General features: G+C 38.4%; 1 protein-coding gene across 1 annotated transcript in view; it reads left to right on the top strand.

The window, feature by feature from the left end:
- Nucleotides 1–376: 376 nt before the first annotated feature.
- Nucleotides 377–19,171, top strand: part of CFAP54 (cilia and flagella associated protein 54) — a 301,384-nt gene continuing 282,589 nt past the window's right edge. Inside the window, exons 1-5 of the mRNA XM_012814149.2 lie at nucleotides 377–693; nucleotides 9,294–9,399; nucleotides 11,788–11,931; nucleotides 13,459–13,630; nucleotides 18,083–18,141. Coding sequence (XP_012669603.2) covers nucleotides 377–693; nucleotides 9,294–9,399; nucleotides 11,788–11,931; nucleotides 13,459–13,630; nucleotides 18,083–18,141 — 798 coding nt within the window. The remainder of the gene's footprint in view (nucleotides 694–9,293; nucleotides 9,400–11,787; nucleotides 11,932–13,458; nucleotides 13,631–18,082; nucleotides 18,142–19,171) is intronic.

Below are 19,171 nucleotides of genomic sequence, written 5' to 3'. Positions count from 1 at the left end.
GTATCTCAAATGTTTAGAAGAATGCCTGACACACGTTAATGCTCATCATTGTTATCGTTATTGATATTAAGCGGCCAAAATGGGGAAAGAGTATAGTCTGGATTTGTGATTGTAAATTTTTGGCTCTAATATTCGCAGGCTTTCTGTTCAGAACCTTGTTTCTATTTTCGTCTCATAGGGCGGCGTCGCCGGGCGCCACAGTGCAGAAAAAACACTCGGGAGGTTCGGGCCTTTCCGGACTCGGTCTTTTCTTCCTCTGTCCAGCAGGGGCCGCTGCGTTTCCCGGAAAGCGCACGGTTGGATACGTGGTTGCTGGGAGACCGTCGCCAGGCAACCGCGTGTACACTCGCTCCCAGCCGACCCAGGTCCTGTCAGCATGGCGGCGCAGGGCGCCACTTCGAGCTCTCCCTCAGACGAGTCCCCGGTGTCCAAGTCGCCTATCGAGTTGCCGCCCACCCCACCACCGACCTCGACCGCGTTTTCCAAGTCGACGGAAAGCCCCTTGAGTTCTCCGCTTGGCTGGGTCTGCCCCGAGGACTCGTTGCCCTTAGCCGTGTTCTATGGGCCTCTGGACGCTAAAAACCCACTCCTGGCCTCTTTCGAGAAGGACATCCGCGAGTTGTTAGGGTTCATGAAGAAAAAGAAGGCTTCGGCGACAACGGAGCAACGGCTGCAGGAACTCCGGCGGCGTAGGTAAGCGGAGGCGGGGCGCAGGGTGGGGGCGGCGGCCGGAGAAGGGGCCGGAGAGGGGCCGGCGGAGCCGGCGCGCCCTGGCTGAAGGGCCCCGGAGTCATAAAGTTTTAGGAAGTGGAGATTCCCTACTCTTAATAATTCTCACTCCTGGGAGCTGTTCTATCTGGGCTTCCAGTGCAGGTCAAAATAAAAATCAATCCAGAAACGCTTCTCTGTCTTGCTACTCTATGCTAATCAATTTTTGGTCCTCTCGGGGGTTTCACAACTTATCATGTTTGTCTATGAGGTTTTGTAGATGGAGAAAATGGGATGACTTTGAAGTAGCTTAGGTTCTTGAAAAAGTTAGTTCTTGACACGGGTGAAGTATGTCACGTGCACTTTAATTCCTTATTCTATTGTTATTAGGATTACAGGTGATTTTTTCTTAATTTTGTGACTTATTCTGCACATCTGTTTACCTTTTGGGGGGCTCTATCGCCATGTTACTAATATTACTACAGACTGCAAACTATCTGTTTTTAAGGTTCTTTCCCATTTTATATTAGCATCTTTCTTTTCTGGTCAAATACCTTGCAAACTGAACAGTTACAAATGTTGATAAGTGGCAAAGAATACCAGTATAGTGAATAGTTTTCATTTTCATGCATTTAATAGAAAGATAGTTTTAACATTTATTATTCATTCATTCATTTAACAACTGTTTGTTGAGCACCTACTATATATCAGGTACCATTGTAGGAACTGGGAAAATGTCAAGTTAAGAAAAGATGGAAACATCTTTATCTTCACAGAGTATATATTTTTGTGAGTCTAGACAATCACTAAATAAATACGTAAGCAAAGTATTTTACAAGGAGACGAATGCTGGAAAAATAGAACAGGGAACGGGGATGCAGGATATGGGATGAACGCTGTAATTTTAAATGGGGTTGTGTGGAACATGGTTGGGGAAGGTCAGGCAAAGTGGCTTTAAGAGAGATGAGAAAGAGATGTGGGAACAATTGATGAGGTTTTCTAAATAAAGAGGTCACATAGGAAGAAAGGCAAGTGGGAAGGACCTGGGGGTGACTTTGTGATTGTGGGAAGAGCAGGAGGGACGGAGATCGAGTTTGCTTTTATATATATATTGAGATGTAATTCAACATCCAGGCAGAGCTATTGTGTAGGTAGGTGGACATTTGACTCTGGAGGTCAGAGGAGATATACATTTGGGATTCATCAGCTGTTCATGATGTCTAAATCATGACACTTGATGAAATAGCTAAGGGAGTGAGCGAGGTGCAAAAAGGGAGAGTCCAAGGACTGAGTCCTGGGAGGCTCCTCATGTTGACAAGTAGGGATACTAAAAAGAAAGCAATAGAGGATAAGACCGAGTGGCCAATGAGGTGGAGAAAAACCAGTCCATGCCTGGTGTACTGGAATCGGGTAGAGGAAATGTTTCTGGGAAGAAGTGATCATCTGTGGCAAATCCTGACCAAGCAAGATGAGAACCAAGAACGGATAAGGGAGAGCACATTCCATACCTGGCCTCTATATACTTATGTTTGAACAGTTTATGGGGCTGTGCTTTATCTTCCCATCTCCACCATCAGCTTCCAGTCCAAACCACTACCATTTCTCATCTTCCCTGCAGCCACTCTCCCTCAAATTTATCCTTCACAGAGCTCTCAGAATGATCTTTGAAATAAACCACCTACTCTGATCTGAAGTCTTTCTATTGCTTACCGTTGCTTTTGGAATAAAATCAAGACACCTTCTGCTACTTTCCAGGGTCTGAGGATCTGACCCTACCTCTCATCCTTCACTTTTCTCTCAGGGCTTTCCAGAGTAACATGTTGGTCCAGCTGTTTCTCACCCCAAACCTTTATATTTACTATCTACTTTGTTTGAATGTTCTTCCCCTAGTTTTTAAAAAATCTGGCTCTTTCTCCTCTATCAGGCTCAGCTTAGTGGTCACCTCCTAAAGGAGCCTTTCCTATCTCATGTAGGTTCAGCCATCATCTTATATTTTTTACATATTTGATTTCTTGAGTATTCTCTGCCTCCCTATTAGAATGTAAGCACTCTGGTGACTTTGGTTAATGCATCTCCTTTTCATTGCTCTATCCCCAGCACTTAACCTAGGAGTTGGGACATAGTAAACATTTAATAAATATTTAGTAATGAAAGTATTCAAGGGTTGTGATCCTTGTATTATCAGTTATCATGAACATTCTATATAGGAAAGTAGACCTGGGGCAAATGTAAGTACAGTATCTGTCCCATCTTTAAACAGACTATAAGAATCACAAACATTAAGGATTGACATGGCCCTTAACCATTCAGCCTCTCACACAATTTAGATCTTAGTAGTCCAGAGAGAGAGAGATAGACTTTCAGTGAGTCAAGTCAATACACAAATGCTATGAAAGAAGCAGCAGCTGAGCACTTGTGGTGTGACAGGCATCGTACCAGGCACCAGGGATACAGCCGTGAACCAGACGTGAATTTCTCCCTTCTTGGAGTTGATAGTCTAGAGGGGAAACTTAGACAATAAACATAGCAAATAGACACATTTTATTTATCGCCTAGAAAATGATAAACACTAGGGAGAAAAGAAGAAGAGATTATGGAGTGAGAGGCAGGAGGCTGCAATTTTTGTAAGGTGGTCAGAGCACATGACTCAAGCAGAGGCTTGAGAATATAGTAGGGACTTTACTTTCAAATGGGTGAAAGGGGACATGCCATTAAGTTGAGATTAGAAGGATACTAGGGCGTTGACCAGACGAATGGAGAAACTAAGCAGAGAAAACAAGCATGTAGGAAGATCCCTGATGGAACAGACCCAGGTGTTTTGGAGGAATGGATGGAATCTCTTTTAGCAGGAGCAAAGTGAAGCTGGGTACGATGGTATGAGATGAGATTTAGAGAAACAGGGCTTTGGAAGGTTTTAGAGACCATTCTAAAGAGTTTACATTTATTCTCAATGGAATGGGAAAGCCTTGGGTAGTTTTTGGTACCTTATGTGATATTTGTTTATTTACTTATTTTTGAGACACACTCTTACTCTCTTGCCCTGAGGTTGAGTACCATGGCATCATCATAGCTTACAGAAACCTCAGACTCCTGGGCTCATGCCTCAGCTTCCCAAGTAGCTGGGATTACAGCTACCCACCGTAATGCCCAGCTAATTTTTCTGTTTTTTGTAGGGACAGGGTCTTGCTCTTGTTCAGGCTGGTCTTGAACTCCTGAGCTCAAGCAATCTACCTGCGTTGACCTCATAGAGTGCTAGAATTACAAGCATAAGCCACTGCACCCAGCATGTGATTTTTATTTTGAAATGTGCTTTTGGTGATCATGTCCAACAGGAGCAAGAATGGCAGTGTGGAGAAGAGTTAGGAGTCCAGGAGGTAGGATTTGCTTTTATAAGACATTTGACAGATGGTTATTTTTTTTAAATCAAAGTTTGTTTCTTATTTTAACTTGAGGAGCTTCCATAAGCATAAAATTCACCGCATCTAAAATATAAATTTTCATCATGTCATTAAATAAGAGTGTGATACATTTTTTTAAAAATATGCTTTTGCTGTATGCATGTAAGACTTAGATATTCTGGTTGTACAATAATGATTTTCTATTTTAGAACATTCTAAATATCTAGCAGCAGTTATAACCAATTAGTAATCACAAGTACATTAACATGTTTTGTTAAATGATGTATATCTCTTCTTAGCGTATATTACATAGTTTTTGTTTAACTGTTATGTAAGCTATTTTCACTGAGCAGCTCATTAACCTGAACTTAGGGTTCACTGAAAAAAATTTTTTTTCTTTCTTATTATATAACCTTGATTGATTTAACAAAGCTGGTATTTTTCTTTTATGAGTAATAAACCTACTCATCATTATCTCATCTGTAAAGTTTAGAAGAATTAAGTATTTCATCTACATAATTTAAGAATTCTAGCAAGATTTAGTGATGTTTTTGAACTCATTATATTTATTCTAATACTGTGGTATTTTATTAACCCACAAATGAAAAGTGAAAAAGGTAAAACACAAAATACCTGTCCCTTTTTTAAACTTCTGTGGTTTTCCAGTGAGAATGGCCCACATCACAAAATCTCAAAACTGTAGATGCTGGCATGGATGTGGAGAGAAGGGAACACTTTTACACTGCTAGTGGGACTGCAAACTAATACAGCCTTTTTGGAAGGAAGTATGGAGAACCCTCAAAGAACTCAAACTAGACCTCCCATTTGATCCTGCAATCCCATTACTAGGCATCTACCCAGAAGAAAAAAAAACCTTTCACCATAAGGACACTTGCACTAGACCAGTAGTTCTCAACCTTCCTAATGCCACAATATATTTTCATTGTTAAAAAGGGATTGCGACCCACAGGTTGAGAACCGCTGCACTAGACTGTTTATCACTGCTCAATTTACAAGTGCTAATATGTGGAAACAGACTAAATGCCCACCAACCCAGGAATGGACTAACAAAGTGTGGTATGTATATATATACACCATGGAATACTATTTAGCCATTAAAAAGATGGAGACTTTACATCTTTTGTATTAACCTGAATGGAAGTGGAACATACAATTCTTAGTAAAGCATCACAAGAATGGAGAAGCAAGAATGCTATGTACTCAATTCTGATATGAGGACAGAGAATGACCTAGTACATGGTGAGGGTAGGGGAATGGGAGAGCAGAGAGAGGGAAGGAGGGAGGGGGTGGAGGGGTCACTGTGTGAAACACCTTTTGGTGGGATGGGACACAATTATAAGAGGGACTTTACCTAACAAATGCAATCAGTGTAACCTGGTTCTTTGTACCCTCAATGAATCCCCAACAATAAAAACAAAACAAAACTAAAAAAACTTTCTGTAGTTTTTATTTGCTGCATTTACGTGACTTGGTACATATATATATTTTCCTACCCCCAATATTTTTAATCAGTCCATGAAAACAGGAATGCCTTGTCCCCCTGACTCAGTGATTCAATCAGTATCATCTAATTATCCAAATGGATTAATTGACATGTTTTGGTTGAGATTGTTTCATTATTGTTCCACCATGTATGGTGTAAGTATTAGAGTCATATTCTTAAGTTTAGATCCTATATAGTCAGCTTAGGCTGCCACAACAAAATATGATAGACTAGTGGCTTAAACAATAGAAATTTATTTTTTCACAGTATTGGAAGCTGGGAACCCCAGATTAAGGTCTGACAGGGTTGGTTTCCAGTGAGGACTTTCCCCCCCCCATTTGTAGAAAGCTGCCTTTTCTCTGAGTGAGCATGCACAGAGCAGGCTATCTGGGGTCTCTTCTTGCAGGCATTAATCCCATCTGAACAGGGCTGTACCCTATGACCCTGAATTCTAATACAGCCACACTGGGGACTGGGGATTGGGGCTTCAACATATGAATTTGGGGGTTAGGGGAAACATTCAGGCCATAAAATTGTCATTATTTAGAAAGTTATGAGATAAGATTGGACAACTCTTAGGGGAAATTTAGGTTTTTCTTGGGGTATTTATAATTTCCAGAAGAGAGGGAAGGAGTAAATGGTAACTAAATAAATGAATAAAATAAGCAATAATCTACTACTCTTTGAAATGCTGATCAGAAACCATTTTGAAAGGTTGGGTGTGGTGGCTCACACCTGTAATCTTAGCATCCTGGAATGCCAACACGGGTGGACTACTTGAACTGTAGAGTTTGACCAACCTGAGCAAGAGCAAGACCCCATATCTAAAAATAGCCAGGTGCCGGGAAGTGCCTGTGGCTCAAAGGAGTAGGTCACTGGCCCACATACAGGAAGTGGCGGGTTCAAACCCGGCCCCTGCCAAAAAATAAATAAAAATAAAAATAGCCAGGTGCCTATAATCCTAGCTACATGGAAGATTGACGGAAGAGCATCACTTGAGCTCAGGAGTTTGAGGTTGCTGTGAGTTATGATGCCATAGCACTCTACCCAGGTCGACAAAGTGAGACTCTCGTCTCAAAAAAACCCAAAAAAACAAAAAAAGTCATTTTGAAAATATTGCATGCTTTTTGTTTTACTTAGTGAAAGAAAACATAACCTTAAATGGATTAACTAGATATTTGAGCCCTTGAACCCTTCATAGAAAAGAATAAAATAAAAGTAATTATTTTTTCCCTAATCATTCATTCATTCTTTCATTCAACAAATTATTTATTGAGTACCTACATGTACTATGCATTCACTAATCTTGAGATTGGGCAATGAATAATATAGTCAAAAGTCTTTGCCTTCAGGGACCTCACATTCCACAGGCCTGGAGAGCACAGTTATACACGTATAGCACATAGATGCACTGAGCCACAGACTCATCAACTGTATATTTGGGATATTGATATTACCCATCTTGAGGGTGTGAAAACAAAATGAAAAAAAAATGCACATATGGGATGCCAAAAGACCCAGAATAGCCAACACAGTATTGAAGGAGAACAACAGAGTTGGAGGACTGACTAATAAGTTTGAAGACTTATTATAATTAAAAGAAAAACCTTAGACAACTTAATAGAGTTGAGCAAAGAACAATTCATGAATAAGGCAGCCCCTGAATCAGAATGGGTTCAGACTCCAGCACTGTGATGTGGTTGAAGAAAATTTATAGACAGGAAAAAGAAAGTGACATATAGAAAATGGAAGTGAGAGCAGAAGCCACTGGATTGGTCACAGCTCAGCATTTGTCTTATTTGAACACAATCTGAACAGTTGGCCACCGTTGCTTGGCCAAAATTTGGTTATTGGCACAAGAGTAGGTGACAGACTTCTCACATATCCAGGTTTGTTACAGGTGTCTATGTATAGAGAAATCTTTAGGCCAAACATAAAATACGTAAGGAAGCAACTTTAGGCTAAACTTAATTTAATACTATAAAGCTATAGTATTTAAGATAATATGATAGTTTTGCAAAAATAGACAAATCAATGGAATAGTATGCATAGCCCATAAATAGACTTACATAAATATAGTCAACTGATCTTTGACAAAAGAACAAAAACAATACAATGGCGAAAAGTCTTTTCAATGAAGGGTCCTAAAAAAACCAGTTATCTCCATGTAAAAAAATGAATCTAGACATAGACCTTATACACTTCACAAAAATTAACTCAAAATGGATCACATACATATGTAAAATGCAATACTATATAGCTCCAAGAAGATAACACAGGAACAAATCTAGACAACCTTGGGTTTGGCAATGATTTTTTATGTGCATCACTAAATACATAATCCATGAAAGAAAAATTGATAAGCTGGATTTTAGTAAAATTTAAATTCGAGTACTTTGCAAAAGACTGTCAAAGGAATAGAAAGATAAGCCATAAACGGAGGGGAAATATTTGCAAAAGCCATATCTAATGAAGTGTTATCTAAAGTGTACAGAGAACTCTTAGAACTCAGCAATAAGAAAACCTGATTTTAAAAATGGGCCAAAGACCTTAACAGATATCTCACCAAAGAAGATAGATAGATAATGAATAAACATGAAAAGATGTCCCATGTCATATGTCACTAGGGAAATGCAAATTAAAACCACAATGTAATATCCCACACACCTGTTAGAATGGCCAAAATCCAGAACATTGACACCACCAAATGCTGGCAAGGATGTGGAGTATCAGGTGCACTCATTCATTGGTGCGGGAATGCAGATTGGTCTAGTCACTTTGGAAGACATAGTCTTTCTGTAAGATCCAGCAGTTGTACTTCTAGTTAAGTAACCAACCAAGTTTAAAACTTTTGTCCACATAAAGACCTGCACATGGATATTTATAGCAACTTTATTCCTAATTGCCAAAATCTGTAAGCAACAGAGATGTCTTTCAGAAGGTGAGTGGATAAATAAATCATGATACATTCAGACAATGGAATATTAATCAGTGCTAAAAAGAGATGAGCTATCAAACCATGAAAATACCTGGAGGAAACTTAAGATGTTACTAAGTGAAAGAAGCCATTCTAAAAAGGCTACGTACTATATGACTCCACCTATATTACAGTCTGGAAAAGGCAAAACTATGGAGAAGTAAAAAGATCAGTGGTTTCCAGGGGTTAAGGGAGAAGGGAGCACGAACAGGTGGAACACAGAGATTTTTAGGGCTGTGAAACTACTCTATTTTTTAATGGTGGATGCATGTTATGTATTTGTCCAAACCCATAGAATGTACAACATTAAGAGTGAACCCTCATGTAAACTGTGGACTTTGGGTGTTAAGAATGTGTTAATGTAGGTTCATTATTTGTAACAAATGTGCCACTCTGGAGGAGCATGGTGACAATGGGGGACGCCGTGCACGTGTGGAGACAGGCAAGTTAGATGGGAAATCTCTACCTTCTGCTCAGTTTTGCTGTGAACTTAAAATTTCTCTAAAAAATAAAATGTATCTGAACAAATGCATGTAAAGGACTTGGCATATAGGAAGCAATAATTTTAACTATAATTACATTTATTATTAACAATAAAGCATATTGGAAAGGCTTAGCATACGATACGTTTTAAAGGGTTGCTTGCTAATTAATTGAAGTTTCCTGCTGACTTTAAAAATGTCATTTTATTGTATGATTTTTATAGTGCCACCTGTCTGTTTGATATCTGGACTAAATATGCCCCCAGGTTGCCAATTGACTATTACAACGAAAAGCTTTTGAAGGTTGGAGATATCCTTTTTCAGATGAAAGTAAGTGCCCCTGCACAAGAGGCCAAAACAAAACTCATTTGGCTTATTATTATTATTACAGTGTTTCTTTTGATACCATTCCTGTTTCACATGTTTTGATTTTTCCTTAGAGAAAAATTAATGAATACTTAATAATTTTAATGAGATACTGTAACCAAAAAAGGTGTTTGCTTTTTAATTTTGTTAGAATGTGGGATTCTCCAGAGGTGAGGGAGTCCTGAAAGGATAGGCATCTGGCTGGGGATGGGCAGGGGCACAGGCAGGGTTAACAGAGGGTGTGGTAGGTGCACAACAGGAAATGCTGAGTCATCATGTTCCCACCTTACACAAAGGAGCCCAGACACCACTTCCTGTTGTTTTTCACATGGCTGGCCTTGCACAGCCAACAACCCTCCTTGCTCCTGGCCTTGCAGCTCTGTTACCTGCTTCCCAGAGCCCTGTTTTAATGACTTTCAACTTCTTCTTAATGGTTTGCAGTATGTAATTAAAGCCGTCATACCTTACATACCCTGTCTTTTACTCAGTATTTTATTCCAAAGTGAATTTGTGCCTTATGTGAATACCTCGGTTTTGAAATGCTGTAGACCCATGGACTTGGTTTGATAAGACCACCCTATGACTGGATTTTCTGTTAATAATCGTGTGAATTGTCCCCTTATGCTGGCAGAGGCCCAGATTATTATAAGTCTAAGTTATATGAATGTTGGACGAAGGGATTTTGGGCCAGATATGGGCAGTATTCAGTGTTTTTTCAATCCTCAGTTTCTCAGCTTCATTTTTCTTTTCCATTTCTGTTCTCTGAACTTTAATCCTTTTGGTCTGAAAGGCAGACTTTCCAAATAGATAGTAAGATGTGGAGGAAATTTCATAATGAAGAACTAAGATTTATTCTGCCAAAGTTAGAGAATAGCTTAGCCCCACATAAACGGACCACAGTTCTTCAAAATTTGAAAATACAGGGCTATGAAAAGTATAGACAAAAAGTCAGGTGAGATCCAACTGGTAAGCTTTATTCATATGAAGTGGAATAACAGTTTTGACCGAATTAGAAGAGAGACTCCTCTCCATCCTTAAAATAATCAGTTTAAGAAGTTGGAAATACAAAGCACAATTTGGGGTTGTTTGAAGAGAAGCCATGTGGGTGGAGTGGATATTGGTGCATGTTACAAGCTGATAAAGCAAGTTAGATGATGGATAGTAGCTAAGGATTCAGAACGTTTCAGATGGAAAGGCCTAGATAGGATATTTTAAAACTTTGTTAAAGGACCAAAGAATAAAATTTATCTACTTTTCACTGAAATTATTTGTAATCCTGAAAACAAACTTAAGTTGTTACTTTGGTTTCTGGACTCTATTTTCATTTCAGTTATAGTAAAGTTCATCTTGTGCAATACTCTTATTTTGAACCTGGATTTGAATATATTATATAAATCAAGTGAGAATGGGAAGGATCACAGATTCATGAGTAAGCAAATAAAAAAGAAGTTAATAGAAATTTAAATAAAATAGTGTTTGACTGTGTACGCCTCCCCAGGGCTCAGTGACTGGACAGGCAGTTCTCACCCAGGGCAGTTGCTTTTCCTGGAGAAGGTTGCAGGGAAGGAAGCTGAGGAAGGGTTGCAACTGATTCCTATTTAGAGCACTGCTCACATGCCCTGCCTCAAATCCTCCAGGTCAACTGTGCCCTGTGGATTACAGAAATGAGGCTTCTGACTCTATAATGGGAACATAAGCATGAATTTGAATTAAGAAGGATCTCATGGCTCAGACTTTTAAAATTTGTCCTTTGGCAGCTTCAGAGGTTAGCAGATGAAAGGGAGACAACGAGATTACTCATCTTGGTCTGCATTTTTTTTTTCTCCTTTTTTGCCCTTCACTTTTCCCTTCTCTTTCCCCTCCTTCCCCTTGTCCTTTTTTTCTCCCTCCCTTTCTTCCTTATACTCCCCCTTTCCCTTCCCTCCTTTTTTTTTTTTTTTTTTTAAGCCTAAGCAATATCAGAGAAGCGAGACCCATTCATTTACTTCTCTGACTGAGTATGTTGGTTACTATGATCTGGTGAAGATGTAATTTTGGGTTTGAATTTTAGGTGTATGTAGACATCACCTACCACACACAGTACCATAGTGACTATTCTCATCTTTTTAATCATGACATTCCCATGTCACCATAGGCTTGTGAGGAGAATTACATGAAATGATGTGCAAAATTTGTGTAGCTCAGTGTCTGTCACTTGCTATGTGTTTGGAAAATGGTTGAGGTACTAATAGTAGTAATTGTAATAATCAACATTAATAGTATTAAGAATAAGAATATGAATATTAATCTTAATGATAAAGAAAATGATATTTTGAAACTTGAATCAAGTCTCAAGTCTTCTTTTTATTTTAGGAATACAAACTGGCCCTTTTACAGTGCTATGGAAGATACCTTCAGCAGTTTAGTACCCATTTCGATGGGAATAAAGCAGATGTTAATCAATTCAAAGCTATTTTTTTCCCAAGAGGCTTTGGAGATAAAACTGCTGGACTTACGGTAAGATGAAAGAAGCAGATAAAATAGTTACAATTTATGATAAGCTATGCAATATATCTCTTAGGTGACTGCTTCTAAATGTCTTTCCTTTGCATAGAGCATCTAGTCATGTGCTATAAGTTGCTTAATAAATACTTTAGTAGTGGATAAGAAAGTGAACTTATTAAGCTTTGTAAAGATGCTTTGGAGATTGGGTCACTATAATCATTCATCTAGCAGACAGTTATTGTTATAATAACTAATATTTGTAGAGTGCTTTTAGTTTGTAAAGTACTTTTGAAGACTTTTTGATCCTTAACAATAACTTTAGAGTTAGATTCATTATTATATCTATTTTACAGGGGAGAAAAATAAAGCTGATCATATAGTGTAAAACAATGGTTCTTGAGATTAAACCTAGATCTGTTGATATAAAACTTTTATGCTTTATTTTAACTATACCAGGATTATTGTGTCAATTACTTCCAGTGATTCACTGGTTGAGCAGTTACCATGTGCTAGGCATTCTTCTAAATGCATTATATGAGTTATCATCTCAGCCTCATTCAAGTCCTGAAAGGTGCCTCTTATACCAATTAGAAAATTGAAGCTTTTTAGATTTAGAAACCAGTCCACTTAAAACAGTGAGTAGGGTTAGGGTTCTAACCCTGATCAGTCTAACTCCAAAGCCATGTTATTTCAAACTTGATAACTATTCAAGGCGTTGGAAACAGTATATGGTTGATAAGCAGAAAATTTCAAGGCGTGTTTGAGAGAGCATGAGTAGTTCAATTTGACTGTACCATAAAGAATGTGTGAATGAGAATACTGGGCAATGTAGGCTGGCACCCTATTGAGGAAAAGGTCTCTCTTAGCCTCCGTGTTTGTAGCGTTTGACCCCCACCCTCTGCTTTTGATTTCCCACACTTTGCCAGGATTAATTTCTGAAGTGTAAATCAATCGTTTTATTCCATTGCCCTTTTGACTTAGCCATTTAAGTCCCAATTCTTTAGAATGACATGGAATGCTCTCCATTCTCTGACTCTGGGCCACCCTAGGGCTTCATTCGTTTATCTTAAACATTCTTATCTAATCTTACAAAAGACTTTTCAACTCAGTGACCACAGCATCAACTTCAAGCATTGCTAAGGCTGCTTGTGTTGTGCCCTCCATAGAGAGCCGGGGCTGTTTCTTCCTCATTCTGTTGCCAGCAGAGCATGGCAAATAGAGAGACTCAATAATCACTGACTGAATAAATTGTATAGAGTTATAATTACATCTGAATTAATAAATAGGTTAAAAAGCCACTAGGTGAGCTTACAAAAATAGATGCAATTCTCTATTTTTATACTTTTTTTTTGCTTTTGAATTTCTTTTGACGAAGGAAAGTTAATCTTAACTAAACAAATGTTTCAGAGATATCTTATTTTTTCCTACACCAATCAATAGAATTAAGCATAATTGTTTTCATTTTATTTTGAAGAAACGCTTTCCTGAGTTGCATAAACCTTATTTATCTTCCTATTTACATTTTCCCATGTGTTTCAGTTTCAAGCTTTAAGTGGCAAAAATATGTGCAAGTACCAGCTGGTCTGTGACAGTGATGTTGACTTGCAGAGTAAGGAGTCTGTGACCCAGTGTCTGCATATCTTGTCCTCCCTGAGGCTCATCATGCAGGTGGCTCTGCCACAGGAGCACCTCTGCTGGATTATCTTCAATGGTATCTACCAGTGGGTTTTATTTTCCATTGTGTCTTTCAGAAAGCTATTGAAATGCCAAGTTGATGGTAACTGGTTACCTTCTGATTTAAAACACATGCATTTCATAATAGGATGATTGAAAGAGAGACACTTTCACAGCAGAGAATTCTCAGACCATCGAGGCTTTACGAAAGATCTTTATTGGTGGGGGGAGGGAGGCTGCAGAGCAGCATCAAGGAGGAGAGAAAAGAGGGGAGAGAGAGAGTGGAGAAGAGCGAGGGGGAAGAGGAGCGAGGCAGAGAGAAGAGAAGGAAGACAGAGGAAGGCAGGAAAGAAAGAGAGAAATGGCAGGGCCGGGGGACATATTCTTATATAGGGGAGTTTTAGAATGGTGACAGGCTGGTGGGATACCCAATAAGGAGTTATTTCTCCAGCGGAAAGAGCCATTGGGGCGGGCAGCGGGAAATTGGAACAGGGTGATGAGGTTAGCAGGCCACTCCCTGTGCTAGGGAAGGAGTTGTAAGTTTAAGTGTAGGAAGGGGCTTTTTTAGGGGAAGGGGCTTTCTGAGGCAATAATCTAACAATGATTATGGTTTTATTATTATTATTATTTTTTACATTTGTACTACATTTTAATTGTCCCCATAAATAGGGACTTGTCTTTGAGTTTTCACTGAAGGGAATAATCATTTTTGGGTGTGTGAAAAGCAGAGGTCACAGTAATAATCAGCGGAGAAGGGTCAAAGGACCACTTAGTTAGACTAGTTCTGAGTATCAGCCACTTAGTAATCCTCTCCTCAAACAATTGGCTAATGGCTTTGGCTTTCTGCATAGTGACCTTCTTTTCCTACTTGTTTTTGAGTGAAGAGCTCTGAGGAGCACCCATCCCCACACACACATATGCACGCGTGTATACATGTACGTACATTACATACTCGTATATACCTTCAGAAATGAATCTTAGCCATAGAAATGTAACATCTGCTTTTCTTTACTTTAAAGTTACAGTAAGTCACTTGACTGCATTATTCTCTGGATAATACATTCTTAAAGGGAAAATAATAATGACAACGTGTTTGATGTGCCTAAGACCAGGGCCAAATAACTTCAAAGGGAATATATTGGGTTTTCCCTCATCCATGACAACAGAAAGTATATTTTCTAGACTTTTCCTTTTTCATGTGCCCGAAATAGTGTTTTGAAATTTTTATTGAAATTAGACTTTACATTTGCTGCCACAGATGAGGCCAACTTTGATGAGATTATTTTTTAGTCCAGTGATTGGTAAGCTTTTATGCCTGATCATCCTCAAGAGACTCAGTATATCCCTGAGATGCCACTGCCATCTCTCCACTTGAATTGCTCCCCCGTTTTGGTAGGGGCAGACTGAAAAGGAGCAGCAGTTCTGTGCTCAAAAGGCAATGATGAGCCCAAGGGCTAAGGCCTGTTTGCTGGAGAGGTAGAAATGATGCTGCATCATTCTCTGTCTTCAATCCTTCTAAGATCACGAAACTTTCCCCCTAAGTTTTTTTCTAATTTTTTCTTAGGAGGAAAGTTTTCACACTGGTGCCCAGGTTGCAGTGCTGTGGCATGATCACAGCTCACTGCAACCTCAAACTCCTGGACTAAAGTGATTCTCCAGCCTCAGCTTCCTGAGTAGCTAGGACTGTAAGTGTACCATGCCTAGCTAATTTTTAAAAGTTTTTGAGACCTGAGGTCTTCATATGTTGTCTAGGCTGATCTTAAATTCCTAGCATTAAGCTATGTTTCTGCCTTAGCCTCCAGAAATGCTAGGTTTATAAGTGTTAGCCACTGTGCCTGGCCCCTTAATAGTCTTAAAATAATTTACTATTTCTTTGTTCTTAATATCCTCTTCTTGGTGAGTACTTTTTCTTTTTGAAATACATTCAGCATTATGTTCTATATTATATTATTTTCTAATTTTTTTCCCCACTGAATACTATGGTTTTAGAATCTAGAATTTAGAATTCTGTATATAAATATAATTTGTTAACTCTGCCTGCTGAATTGTATTTCATATTTCCATACTGCCCTAGGGATGGGCACCTGGTTTGCCTGACCTCTCTAATTGCACAAATAATTCTGCAATGAATATCCTTGCACATGTCCTTTTATAGACCTGTGCAAGAGTTTTCTGGGATCTATGCCCAGGAGTGGAATTGCTGGGTCGTGGGAGATATATACACTTAGTTTCACTAACTACTGTCCCTGTGTTAATTTATTTACCTGAAACTTTCTGAGTGGCTACCATGCACTAGGCATTGTTCTAGGTGCAAGATACACAGGAGTGAAAGACACACAAGAACCCTGTTCCCAAGCTTACTTCTACAGCAGGGAGATGATAAATAAATAAATAGTGTCAGATAGTGGTGAGTTCTATGGAGAAAAATAAAGGCAAGAAGGGGATAGAGAGAGCAGGGGCAGAGCTGAGGGTGGGCTGCAATTTTATATGGATAGAATGGTCAGGGAAGACTTCACTGAGATGACAGTTAACAAAGACCAGAAGGAGTTTGGTGAGTGAACCATCTGGATATTGGGGGAAAGGGCATTCTAAGTGGGGGATTAACAAGTAGAAAGATCCCAATGTTTTGACGATTTGACATTTAAGTAGTCCAAAATATATTAGTAAGTTATCAAAATACATTTGACCTTTTCAATCAGGCAACTTACTCTGTTTACTTTTAGTTAACTATTATACACGTACATCCTGAGTTTCTTAAGATATTTAACTAATCTTGGTTTTTCTATAACATCTAAGTGGTGTATTGGATATGGATACCTTACTTCTCAACTAACCTGATCCCCATTAATTTAGACCCTCAGATAGATTATTTTGATGGTGGCCATCTTTGATGGAAAGGGTTCACGTGACCAGGCAATAAACTCATATTAGGGATTTGGTTAAAAATAAAACCAAAAACAAACTTCCAGAAATATCCTGAGATCATAAAGATTTTGTCTACGTTCCGTTTTTTACCATTTACTCTCTCATTCTGGCTTCCGCAGTGGGAATTTGAGAGCCATGCCAAGATCCTGAATTATCAAAGAAGGATTCAGTTGTAGTCAGAACATATTAGGGCTGGAAAGGTTAAAGCACACTTTTGAAATACAGAAGGCCCTTGTCATTCTGGAGTCTCCTGAGGCCTTCTTAAGTTCCCTAGTTCCCTGTTACTGACGTGTTTGTACAGGCTCCTGGCTTACACCTACCTCATGTGTTTTGTGGAGAGGCATGTGTTTCCTACACATAGCCTGACTTGGTGACTATTTCATTTCGACAAAGAAACTGTGATACAATTTTATTATTAAAGATTAATAGTAGATGTCAACAAAGCCAACTTGAGAAAGGGATGCTGGGCTTGAGCTGCTACTAATTCCATGGATCGTAAGTGGAGTAAATACATATCATGAAAGGAGTCTCACAAAGAATGCTGAGTCCTAGAATGTTAAGAACCGACTGCATTCTCTATGAAATTTATAGTGTTGTACATCACATGTGTTTACATTTTATTCAAGTTTTTGTCACTGATTTTTGCAATTAATGTTTACTAGGTATGTTTTAATCAAGTTATAGGTGTTTTGGTGCAGATTCTGTTTTCTCAGAAGTTTTTAAAGTTTAAATGTAAAAACAAAGGATTCATAACTGTTGAATTTTGATGGCTATGGACATTAGATATTTTGTACAAAGTATTTCCACTATCTGTCGTTATACTTACATGCCTTATAAAAGCACATTACTACCTTTATTTTGTGTTTATAGCTTGACAAAGTTCTTGGTATACAAAGAGATATGATGATGTTATTCCCCACTCCTCCAACCCTGCATTTTATCCTCATTTAATTCATAGTTTGACACAAAAGCATACTTAGATGATCTTAGATAGGTCTTGGGAATGCTTATTTTTCATTGGAGCGTTAATGGGACATATTTTGATAATGTTATATACCTGTGTATTTTATGAGTCTGTGAATGAATATGATGTGAACTGTTATGTGTTATGATTTTTAAATTATTAAGAGACCCCTTGTTGAGTATTGTACCATGCTGATTAAATATGTATTCTAATATTATTTGGAAAAAATCTTTATTTTTCCAACTGTAAGGAAATAATGAAAATCAATACCATTTTATATGAATTAATAAAACTACAGGGCATATAAATTATGTCACTAAAAAATTCTTTTGTTCAATATATTTCAAAACTTAAATTGCCTTTAAAATGAGACCAAAAGTTTCCTGTGTCAACATATTTAAAATATGGCCATATTAGTTATTTAAATGATTTTTCTACACATTACAAGAAAAATTATGGTGATTATAACTCTCTACCATTATTAGACTTCCTCATGGGATCACTTGTTTCAGGAACTACAGACTCAAACCACAGAAACTGGAATATAAAATTTCCACATTAGACTGTGCAACATGAGTAACAATCTTCTTCTCTATCTAGGTACCATTTACATTTACACCATTTGCAGAAAACTGATGATCATAGGTCAGTCTTCCAAGGTATGAAGTGAACTTACAAAATATTTTCCCCTATATTTCCTATTTTACTTTAAGACTTTCTTTACATAGTATATGGAATGTTAATGAATATTTAGTGAATTGTATAATATGAAATTTAGCAAATATATAATTTTACTATTTTTAATTTTACTTTAATAGTGGTCATATGTAAAATGTGGACAATAAAGTATTAATGAGAAAAAAGGGAATTCCTGATAGGTAATCTCAAGTGACTCTCTGTCTCTCAGATGGTCATACTTGGCACCACAGATACTGGATGTCCATCTGGTTGCTCTATCTCTAGGTAGGCTGACCATCCTGAGGCTTGCTCAAGATAGTCCTGGTTTATGCCTCTTGTCCTGGAATCATTATTAACAGTACCCTGTTTTACTCTTAAAAGTGTCTTGGTTTGGATGATAAACCATGGTTACCCTTTTTATGTCATGCTACGGAGCTTGGATTTCATTCTGTTTAAAGTGCTTGCACTTACTTAATGCCTATATGCTGATTGGGCAAATGAACACTTTAACCCCGTTATAAGACAAGGGCAAGGAGATTTTATTTTATAAGAAGATTCTCACTTCCCAATGCTTGGTTTTAGCTTGAGGAAGTCGCTGGCACTTCTAGTCACTTCCCTACAATGTTGGTAGAACTTTTGCTCCAGGAAGCATATTTCTTCCCTGTATTCATTGTCCAGTTATTGAAACACAATCCAAGAAGGGTAAATTTACTCCAGTGGAGACCCTGCTGGAGTTGTTGCTGGCATCTACAACATACTACTTTACACTTTCTTTCTTTCTTTTTTTTTTTTTGAGACAAAGTCTCTCTATTGCTCAGGCTAGAGCACCATGGTGTAAGCCTAGCTCACAGCAACCTCAAATTCCTGGGCTCCAGTGATCCTCCTCCCTCAGCCTCCTGAGTTGCTAGGACTACAAGTGCCCACCACAACACCCAGACAATTTTTCTGTTTTTAGTAAAGATAGGCTCTTGCTCTTGCTCAGGCTGGTCTCATACTCCTGCGCTCAAGGGA

The sequence above is a fragment of the Otolemur garnettii genome, unplaced genomic scaffold, assembly GCF_000181295.1.
Source record: "Otolemur garnettii isolate 467f Iridium unplaced genomic scaffold, OtoGar3 scaffold00007, whole genome shotgun sequence".
Taxonomy (NCBI): domain Eukaryota; kingdom Metazoa; phylum Chordata; class Mammalia; order Primates; family Galagidae; genus Otolemur; species Otolemur garnettii.
The sequence above is the reverse complement of the archived record's forward strand: the minus strand, read 5'-3'. Positions and strand labels throughout refer to the sequence as shown.